The 11480-nt window shown below is 39.8% G+C and overlaps 1 protein-coding gene across 2 annotated transcripts in view; it reads right to left on the bottom strand.

The window, feature by feature from the left end:
* Positions 1 to 212: 212 nt before the first annotated feature.
* LOC105934268 (phosphatidylinositol transfer protein cytoplasmic 1) overlaps positions 213 to 11480 on the bottom strand; it is an 87466-nt gene continuing 76198 nt past the window's right edge. Inside the window, exons 6-10 of one of the 2 annotated variants that reach the window (XM_012874173.3) lie at positions 9288 to 9383; positions 8608 to 8763; positions 7410 to 7473; positions 6235 to 6374; positions 5095 to 5216 (exon numbers count right to left, since the gene is read on the bottom strand). In XM_012874173.3, coding sequence (XP_012729627.2) covers positions 5211 to 5216; positions 6235 to 6374; positions 7410 to 7473; positions 8608 to 8763; positions 9288 to 9383 — 462 coding nt within the window. In that variant the 3' untranslated portion in view covers positions 5095 to 5210. Of the gene's footprint in view, positions 5217 to 6234; positions 6375 to 7409; positions 7474 to 8607; positions 8764 to 9287; positions 9384 to 11480 lie in introns of both variants that reach the window. The other variant, XM_012874172.3, reaches the window with a different exon arrangement.

Raw genomic sequence — 11480 nt, 5'->3', positions numbered from 1 at the left:
CTGATAATGTTTTTACAACAATATTGCCAGGTTTTTTTTATACTTTTCACCACAGACGCTGTACTGCTTTCGTCAAATTCTGAAACCAGGGCTTTTGTCCCCCAATTCTGACTGCAAGAGTGTGATTTATTTGATACACCACAACAGAGAAATTACTTTCATGGAATTATACGATGCATGCATGTAAAACAGAATCAACAGTAACACCGTAACAATAGCTAATAAAGTTTATTTATCCGTTTAAGAAAACTGTTAAACAATAATTACAACAAAGAACCAAATAAACCTCAAAAGGGCAGTAAAAATATACCAAGTACAATACAATATTCCGAGTGGAAGAACAAAGAGCAACCTTCAGCAGCTAAACAGGAATGGCACTTCTGGGGTCTGTTTCACAAAGCAGGATCGACTCGAAGTGCACCTGAATAATCAGCCAACACTGAGATGAGCTTTAAGTCAGACGTGTTCAAAGTTCATGAGACAGATTCCAGATAGCAGGAGACAGCTCGTCTGAATGCAAACCGAATCGGGAGGTGAAGAGGAATGAAATGCATTACAGCGTTCACAAAATCAAATAACAGCAAAGTTTACTATTTAAAAGAAAAGAGAAAAAAAGAATTCGCCTTAAAATTAACAAGGCGGCTAAACGACAAAGCAGCCACATCACTAAAATGCAAAGCATCGCTTTGCTTTACAACTTAGAAAATTATATACCCCTATGGGGTTCATTAGAAGCAACTGGAGAGCAAAAACTGCACCACTACAATCTTGATATTTAAACAGAAGAAAAAAAACATTTTTAACTCAACTAAAATCAAAATGTTCAATAGAAACGTCATAGATAAAAACATATTAAGCCCGACTCAAATGAAACCATTTAGTTCATGTCTGTGAAGGAATCACAAACCCTCACCACACAAAAAAAGAACGACCTCGTCCATTGTCAGTCCGTCGGCACAATCATGGCACGCCAGTAATGAAACTCAGAGCAGGCCCAACATAAGAAGTCTACAATATCAATCATTAACAGCTGTATTTACAAGAGCTATCGGGTTACTCTTTTAAACAGAGCAGAGATTAACGGTCCACATACACTTTGCATTATTTTAATAGCCCACGGTGGATCAAATATGTCCCTGGATCGCTGTGTTCCTGACAAGAGAGGTGGTCAATACCAGACTAGTAAGCATCTAGACTCTATATAAAATAGACATATACAGACAGCCAATGACTGGTATGTAGAATTTTTCTTTTCATCTTGAAAACGCAAAGACAAAAGCTACAGTTACAAATAAATAGCTACAGTTTAAATTTTCTCTAAATCTAAATGAGAATCTCTACAAATTATCGACGCTATAATATGGTAAGACAACTGAATATTTTCTCTTCAAGCCCGTCTCTTCAAAGTCACTGTGCTGCATGAGGGGATTTTGGACCACCAAACCCACAACACAGTAATAAACACATTCCTTTATTGTCAATTGAGGTGTCAAAGACTGGAAAGTGCAGAATGCATCGGTGTAATGTCAGTAATTGAATCATAAGTGACGACGTAAAAGGTAACTGGACTCCTTTGTTTGTTTCTTGAAGATGTTTAACCTCATTCAAAAGGCCTCTTCAGTTCTGAACATGGTTGGAAGCAACAGGCTATAAGTTGTAGTCGCAGCACTAATAGTGCCACTGAAGTCACTAAAGGGGCAATTAGGACACTGGCCTTACCCTCTATTTAGCTCAACGGGACAATAAACAACAGAAGAAGTCCAGTTGCCTTGAATGTAAGCATTTAGGATTATCATGACCTGGGTGACTTGAGAATCTACACCAGCGTCAGTAACTGAATGAAAAACACAGCGATTTAGCCCCGTCGCTTGAAAATCTGGTTTTACAGTTTCAAAGGTTCGAGTTACACCCCTCTGCGTCTTGTTTGCAGTGGCAGTACTTGAACTTTGTTGGGACGGTTAAACTCAAAAGCCCAGGAGAAAACTGAAGTAGGAGGGGGGGCTTTTAGGAAAGAGGATCCAAGATAGTTCACAAGCGCCACAACAAAAAGGAAACATTTGTAATGTGGGGATTTATTCAAACTGTAAAGGATAACCAGGCTACAGTGGAGGGAATGTAATACAAAAACAGAGACCCAGAGCTTCAGCTACTAGAGGGGAAGCAAATCTTTGCAGCCACTGTGGGGATAGAGGTAACAATGTCATTCTGGTGAGACCTTTACACTGACTCCTCGTAGGCATAAGTGTCATACAAATTCAGGACTCTTTTTTACCAGGTTACAGCAAACAACTTCAATGATTTTTAAAATAAGAATTGCACAAGTTTGAATTTATAAAGCCCTGCTGTTATTTTTTTCATATGCATTTCCCTAAGCAAATTCTACCTTGAATTCATATGTTTTGTAGCAATCGACTGAAGTGGGATAACTTCTCTACTGTCTGATCTCTAAGGGAAAATATCTGTGACTAAATCACAATTTGTCAAAAAGGTGATTAGAGCAGCACACTTGTGTTCTGAGAAGCCTGCAGCCAGTTACCTGGTTTGATTCCCTGCAAATTGCCACGATGAGCAAGACCCTTTTTTAACCGAACTTTCCATTTCAGAGTATGGATAACTGTAATTATCATTTGTTCATACTAAGATTTCTTTGTGTTTGTGTGTGAGATTATATGATTCATGTTAATTCAAAATATATCATTAAAAAATGTTGGTCTTCTCCTGCCCAGAGAATATCCATTAAGTAGCCTTAATTAGTGAAATTTCGTCAGCATGTACTGTATGTCCAATTCTGCACGTGTAACTTCTCAATCGCTTAATAATTTAAACTTGTGCATCCAAATATTGTTTGTGACAGCCATTGAAGATTTTATATATATATGAATGAAGCAGTTCGGATATGTGATTAAAAATCCAAAATGTTAGACATTGATGCCTACAGTGAGTCCACGTAAACCTTTCACCAGAGGTGTAAATTTGATATTATAGCTAGGCTTTCTTATGTGGGACTAAACTGTTCTCATTGTGCTAAAAATCATTTTAGAAAAAAGTGGTGAAATTTATCTTTTTTTTTTGAGCTGAACTAATACATTTTGAATGTACACACAGGAAGTTGATGATAAAATTGCAGCATGCAGAGGCACTGAGTTCAAAAGGTTTATAGGCCTACAGTAAATACTCTGGACATGCTTACATTTCAGTCGAAATCTGATTTTCTACTGTACAAAATTAGTTCATACTTCCAATGGAAGCATTTAGGGTTCTTTTTTCTTCATAATTACATTGTTTCATATACTGTAACAATCCATCCATATACAGTATATTACACATCATATATTTTGTATAACAAGTTGTGAACATCCCATGCAGCATATAAAACCCTTGCTTTGAATAATATTGGTTGGAAAACGTCGTTCTCCATTAGAGAATACATTGAATCCATCTTTCGTTTCTCCGTTAATATAAGCCTAAAATAAACACGGCTCTCTGCAAATTATGTTTTCAATTCTCCTAAAAGCACTGGCTTTCCTTTACCAATCTGGGCTGACAAATTAAAATCTTCACCCACTGTGCACCATAATGAAGCACATACTCAAGTCAGCTTGACACATGTGCCCTTCTTCTCAAATTTAGCACTGACCTTTCATCTTCTCCGCTGTGCACGAGGGTCTGTCGCTCAAAGCTCACCCATAATTACGTATTCCCAACATGTGACATAAGTAATTTGACTGATTTCGTTTAGGTGGATCACATTTATATCACAAGATATCCAGCAATAGTTTCAGGCAACATCTGACTTTGTAAATACCATGTAGTTCTGCTGATACTGATCTCTGAATCAGCTTCAGTAAGATGATGAGGACGCGGTAACTGACCCGGCCAATTCAGCTTTGCAAGCTTAAAACTTCCTACTTCAAACTGCGACTGCACATACAGCTTCATTTAAAACGTCTAAGATGTGTAAACATTCCCAGGTTTAAGTAGACTGCTTTACTATATATAATGTTTTCTTTTTATTATTAATATTATTATTATTATAACATCTCTGGAGGTATAAAATGCAGGTTTGGCAATAGAGCAGGGAGGATTGGGTACAACAGCATCCTTGCCTTTGGATGGCGAACCAGGTAGAGTTTGGGGAAACCTGAGGTGTATTATCTTCATGATTGTACGTATTTTGCATTTTTTTTTTTTCAGTTTGGAGAGGAAATAAGGAGTACAATCTGATCCACACACCAGGCCGACCGGCTACAGAAACACGTTCGTGGGATCTATTGTGAAAGTACTTGACTGCCTCTCCAGCGTTGTTCTACTTCTACTGTGCTCTTCCAGTTTGAATCATCGAGCCTATTTCTATCACGCCTTCAGCTCTCATGCAAAATACTAACAGATAAACTGATCCGAACTGAATCTCCACTGGCTCTGTGGTGTCAAGGCAACTACTTCAAAAATGCAATAACTCGTGGCCATCTAGTCTGATTGAAGAAAACGTAACTACGGAAACAATGAAAAGGATTTATTTACAAAAACAACTGCCACTAAACAAAAAAAAAACTGTTTGCTTTCAAGAAGCATTAAATGTGTTTGTTAGAAAAAATCTGACATCTGGCTCGCTTGACTCGCGCTCAGCCACGTCAGGGTGACCAAGCCTACAGCTGCCTGGGTGGTATCAGTGGCATTAATGAAGACTTCTTGAGTGATTGGTGTGTGTTAAACATTATGGCGAATCATTGGATATGGCTAAAGAAGTTGAATTTCAGGGCACTGGTGCTTGGAGGCAAGAGCAACCTCATTGGGCTCATAAGACAACGGGTAAAGAAGAACGAGTATATAACAGGGGTTAGGGGAAGACATTCCTCTGCTCTACGGCTCGCCCAATTCAGCGAGGTCAGAGTCGGAAGGCGGCGTGGAGGACTGGAGATGGTTGGAAATGGGTGACTGGTCCAAGGCAGAGCCCTGTGCGGCTTCGCTGGGAACGGGCTCGGGGAGGGTCAGCGTTTCGGGGGCAGACTTCTTACGAGGCCGGTCTTTGGGAACAGAGAGGGATTCGGGTGCATCCGTGCACATTGGGGTTGTGGGGGCGCTGGCAGGGCCGGTTAGGGCGCAGGAGGACAGGGGAGTCTCGCTTATGGAGATGGATGGGGGAAACACCCCAATCTTCTGGTTGGTGGCCTCCTGAATATAGCGCTCAAACTCTCTCACCTCATCCATTGTCATGTCTGGAAAGAGATTTACAAGAGACAACGCATAGATTAGTCAAATGTCTTCATGTGTTGACATTTTAAAAATGTGGACCTCGCTACAAAGAATCTATTTTGCTGATTTGCTTTGGCAGGAAATGCTGGATGCTCATCCTTTAGCCCCTTTTGCATGCTGCAAATGGGGCTAAAAAAAAACAAAAACCTGTCAGCAACTGGACGATAAATCAATTCATACTCGCCTTGGAGACGTTTCAAACGTGGTTTGACATCAAATAACCTTATAATTCACTTTTGATCTGAAAATATGTGACTCTGATAAATGATATCTATCAGAAATTATTATCTATCAGGAAGTCATTCAGAGCCATGTTGGTTTGATGAGCCAAATTGGCTCTGATAACATTTGCAGGTGGTTATCAGGATCAATTAGCCTAAACATGGATCAGTTGATATAGGATATGATGTAAAATCTTTAGAGAATACATCAAAATTGACTCAAATTCCCAAGACATTCCTAATTTTAAGGATATGTAGTAGTTTAACCCCGTTACCAGAAAACATTGCTAGAGAGTGCAGCTTATGAATACAAAAGGTAAAAGTAAGAATAAATCCCAGAATAGCTAAATGTCTTTAATTATTGTGGTTGTGTGTATTAAAGTAATTTGTTATCCCTTTCAGAGGGTATTTGGGTTAAAATTAAGTCATAAACTGAAGTTATTGTTTGTTACATTAACCAAAGAATAATCTGATCAGTGCAACACTTTAATGACCACAGCTTCTAACCAAAGCACAGGTTCCAGGTTTTCTATGCTCACAGTCTGCTATTTATCACTGTTATTATATTACCGTAACGCTTTCTTCATCTTTTTTTTTAATACTTTGAATTTAAAACAGAGTTGGCCAATGTTACATTTTTAACTCCATGTGTATTATCTTATGAAGCTCTCACCGCCTCATTTGTAAGTCAACGACTGTGAAAATAGGAGACAGAAGAAGAGAATTGGAGTAAAAACGTGGAGAAAAAAAAGACACATACACTTGCTTTGTCATGGATCTCTATGTCATCCAGTGATGATGGGTTTGCTGTGGAATGCTCTTGCTGCTCATTGCAAACTTTAATGTTGGTTTTCTCATGCATTTTTCTCTCGTAATCCCGCACGTCATCGAAAGTCATATCTGTAAAAGGTGGGGGGGAGGCAGGGGTGCAATGAAGGTCAAAATGTTTGCACTGTTCCATCACGGCTTTCCAGCTCACAGACAGTTAAGTGAAGGGGAGGATTTGGTGGCATTTGTAAGCTTTGGTGAGGTTAGAGATGTGGAGGGTAAAGTGTTAGCTGCCCAGAACCCAAAGAGTGTGCAGGAGATGGCAAGACAAGTCCAAGCCAAGAGAGCAGGAAAAGATGGAGGAGCTGTGGGTATGATTCCAGATTACAGAATAAGCAAGTAGAGGTTTAATCACTGGAAAGAAAAATGTAAAAAGGTTCAACTTTTTTTCCACAGGGGGATAAGAAAACATTTCTCAAGGGAAATTTGCTTTAGGAGCATTAGCAGAATCCAGGTTTCAGAAAAGAAGGCGTATTGAGGTTAGTGGTAAACATGAAGTGGAGTAAAGATAGCTGGCTTATTTTGTGTGCTCTCCACAGCTTTGGGGAAAGCCAAAAACAGCTGAGAATGAGTAAATGTGTTGCAGTCACTTGAGAGGTGCGCACAAAGCAGCCCATTGTGCAGCCGGGGGAACGGACAGAGCCTGCATTAATGTTTCAGTGACTGCAGCAGCCTTAGCCGACTTGAGTTTTTAAATGACTCCTTCATGCCACTGTGAGAGGACAGACCAAAGCAAACACAAACTATTTACTAGCTTTGATAAAACATTTTGAAAGTAAAGTCTTGAAAACAGAAAACCAATTAGTTTTTACGTTTACAAATGTTTTATCAAATCTAATGTGTTTGAAATTCTCACCCGAAACATGAGAGAATGTAGATTCATTTAATTTGGCGCAGACACGAAGAAGAGTGGAAAGAGTGTTTGGCATTAGTGGGTTAGTAGTGAGCGAAGGATTTATGCTGTTGGTAAACAAACGGTTAAATGCAGGTAGGATGAATGCCCATGCATCGCCAGTTATAAGCTTAAAGCAATCTGATTTGTTAAAAATTAGCACAAATACATAGCCGCTTATTGCAGCTTAGTTCAAAATATGCTTGCAGATATACCTATCCACTCGTCAACCCAAGCAAACGCCTGCCTGTGTCCCAGCAGCAGCACATCTCTGACCACCTGCAAGACAAAACAAACATGGGTCAAAGTACATATTTCATCTGCACACTGCAAATAATATAGCATTTAAATCATCCAACCAGTTTACTGCATTTAATGAAAAAACATTTTTTATAAGTTTAACTGTGTAAAAACTACCATCTGGGTTTTTTTTGGGAGTAAAGCTTCAGGATATCCTTATAAACAGCTATTTTAGGGGTGACAAAACATAATAACACTGTTGTAGATCAATTCTGCATTCTCAAATTCTCTTAGAAAAACTAAGTTTGTGGCGTTTCAGGCCAATTAGACCCAGCAGAGAATATTGGCTGTTGCTTGCAACAACAAAAAGGGTTGATGGGCGGAAAAGAATATGACTCAATTTAATTCATATTATGATTTTTTAACTGTTCAATTTGTGCTTTTTCAGCGCAAAATTGCTACTCTGAATTAAATAAAGCTGGTTTTGCAAGAAAGACATGCCATGCTCCCTATTTCTGAACATAAACACATCAGATGTCAATAGATAATAAAAAATATATATTAAAAAACAAACTACTTTATTTGGTAGGTGTGCTGTAATATTAGTATATATTTTTATGATGTTCAAAGCAAAGCCCCAACTTTATGCAACGGATAATTTTTACTGTACATTTTGTGCTGACGTGATGAATTAGAACCGCACCAAAATATCTTCTGAGCAAAATTATCAATGATTGAATCAGGGTGTTATCTCTTTATCTTGGAAGGGAATGCTGGACGTTTGTGCTATTTTAATTAAATCAAAGGAGAGAGACAACATAGTCGTGTTAGCCTGGCAAACTGCCGACGCAGAAGGAGGATGCGAGCTCATCTGAAGACTGGTGGTACACACTGATGAACATCATCATAGCTTTCTAAACCTCATTTACTCTGTTAGAGCAGGATATTAAGGCTGTCCTGCAACAACTTTGGTTGGGACAAAATACCCATCTCCAGCATCCTCAATTTAAAGGATGCTGGAGATGGGTATTTTGTTGCCCATCTGTTATCATATTATTTATACTTTATTTATATATATTTATATATTTGATCATTCTCTACCAACTGAAGATCCTGTAGGCTGCATATATGGGATGGTTGGCTCTAAATGTCTCAAACAAGCCGACTGCTTACCTTGTGTACGAACTGCTCCACTCGGGTCTGCAGACCCCACACTTCAAACTTGACTGTGACCAGTTTGTAGGAGCACATGATGGGGTCCTGTGTGTCCCTCCAGCCTTCCTGCAGTATGCCCCGCTTTGTCTTTTCTGACTGGAAATATCGCAAGTCCTGCAGGTGTGTGAAGGGTGAAATTATTTGTTTTTAACTGCAGTGTAAGCAACGTAGCTATATGACTGAATCAGAGAAACAAGTGTCTGCACAAACTACACCTCAAGGTTAAAAAGAAATCCTAATTCAGGGCTGTAAAAGTTGAAGATGTCTGGGAAGAACGTTTTCCCATGACCACTATGACACAGACAGCCAGCCACACAAAACACTGATCCATCAGTGTTTCACTACTGATTGTGTCGTGACTTAGCACTCATTAAGGCTCTGCAACAGTGGTGTCTAAACTTGGGCCTCGACGGCCGGTGTGTTACATGTTTTAGATGTCACTCGGGTCAACACACTGGAATCAGTCGATTGGTTCATTATCAGACCTCTGGAGAGCTTGAAGAGACGTCGAGGAGGTAATTTAGCCAATTAAATTAGCAGTAAAGGAACAAGTACACATTTAAAACCTGCAGATACACCGGCCATTAAGGGCTGGAGTGAGATACGCCGGACCTACACACACTCCTGCACCAGCTCACCTCAGACTCCTTATAGTAGCGATCGGGGATTTCGTCGTAGGCGATGTCGACGAAGCAAATCTCCCTCTCCTGGTCCTTCAGCTCGGTGTCAAAGATCTGAAAGAAAAGTAATTTTTTTTTATGCTAAACACAACAATTATGTTCCAGCTGAACTATTCTCTCATGATAAAAATAACTGGAAGCAAACACTGCAGCAAATTCTTTGTGTCACATCGCAGTGTCACTTTCGCCTCAGAAAGTAAACCCAACAGAAGCGCTTGGTCTCAACAGCCAGTAGGGGTCGCTCTAAGCTCACTTCTTCAGTTGCTCATTGCACTAAAAAACACAGAGCAGACTTTCAGGTCAGTCAGCTGATGCTGCAAAAGGTGGAAGCCTTCTGCTTTGCTCCTCGCTCATAATTGTAATTGCAACTATTCACGTTTTTTTTGTCCTGATGCATCTCAACAATCTAAGTAGAAAAATAGAAAAAGAAATACAGATCCGATTTCTTTTTATTCATTTTTTTTTTGTATCCACGGATTAAATGACACCAACCTAAAATTACTACACAGCCATTCACACTGCTAGCTTTCAAGTTAAACATTAAAGGGGAAATAAACTCCTTTGTTTCTGATTTTTAAAAGGTATGGCACAAAAATAATTGTTCTACACGTCAATAACTAAAACCTCACTTTTTCAATATAATTAGCGGCCCATTCAGAATAACAGCTCAAAGGAGCTTTAGGGAAAACATGAATGAGATGCTGTTGTAAACATGAAATCGCACATGATTTAAACCAGGACTCAAAATGGCACTTAATACAAATCATATAAAACATGTGGAGGCGGTTTAATAGCGCATACTTTAATCCAATATCACTGGATTTGTAGTGTTTCTTGGGGGTTTTGTTGCTGTTGTTTCTGCTCAGACCTGACCACAGGTGTTGAGGTTAATTCAACATACAATGAAAGAAGAGCAGCTTTTTCTGAAGTGTTTCAGTTGTTTTAAACTCAGCTCGAGCGGACTGAAATCCGGGTTAGATCACTGCAAAAAATAATCGACAAGCAGAACCTCTAAGAAACATCTGAAAAACAGCTGCTGTAAAAACCTGTTTATCAAACACGCCCTGGCAGATGAACTTGTGCCCACCAATCCCTGGGCCTTTCGGGTCATTCGACGATCCCTAAACCTTCTTTACATTGCTGTTTTGTGCCCATGTTTGATGATCCTGGTGGGATTTGTCGCACATTCTTTAATAAACAGTTCAACAGTTTTTGCTTTTCCAGTTATTTTCCTGCCCACAAATGCATGACGCTTCATCTTCAGAAGCAACATCCCCTGCTTTTGTCTTCTCTCTGATCAACAATTTCTTTCACTGCAGTTAGATTTTTGTTGCTGTTCCTTTCTTACTGAGCTCACGGCAAGTGAAAAGAAATGAGCCAGATTAACAGAAGGATGACAGGAAGTACAGACACCTACTTATTTTTCAGACTCCTGTCTTTATCATTAAAACGTATGTTTTAGTTTATGTAGCAGTTCCTTTATAGCCTCGTGAGACCATCCTGATCTCGCGAGGTTTCAAGGTTTCACTCGCAGATCAGTCTGGCTACTCTCCGTTAAAGAAAATTTGGAGCCGTTCACCAAACGAACGTCCAATCAGCGTTGGCTTTGAGGCGGGTTGAGGTGTGACGCAACGGGAAGCGCGTCAGTTCAGTCTAAAGAACATGGCGGCTTCAGCCGATGAAACTAGCGTTAGCGTGGCTATCGAGCAAGTTTTATCGGAATTACAGAGTATTTCTCTGCTGAGCTAACGAGCCTTTACCTGCAGCAGCAAGAGTAGCTTGGCTTGTGGTTGTGTTTTCGTCAGAGCGACGACGAATCTGATTGGTTTATTTGGCCCGTCTATCACCAACATAGGCCAATCAGCTGACCAGTATTTTCGCCCCTTCCCAAAATTACTTCAACGGAAGGTTTCCAGATGGATATGCGGAGCAAATCTATCTGGCGGAGTCAGGTAAGTTCCTTTACCCAAACAGCATGAAAGAAAAAGCGCCGCAGCATTATTAACGTTACTGAATTACTGAGAGTGTCTCAATGCAAGTAAACAACATAGATCCCTGCATCTCTGCTCACGTCCAGAAAGATCTTAATCTGCCCGGCGTCCCGAATCGAGAATCAAAGGCGAGCACATATTTTTACGTCTCCTCTCTGGT

Source organism: Fundulus heteroclitus, chromosome 13, assembly GCF_011125445.2.
Source record: "Fundulus heteroclitus isolate FHET01 chromosome 13, MU-UCD_Fhet_4.1, whole genome shotgun sequence".
Lineage (NCBI taxonomy): Eukaryota > Metazoa > Chordata > Actinopteri > Cyprinodontiformes > Fundulidae > Fundulus > Fundulus heteroclitus.
Note: the sequence above shows the minus strand (reverse complement) of the source record. Positions and strands in the feature narration are given on the sequence as shown.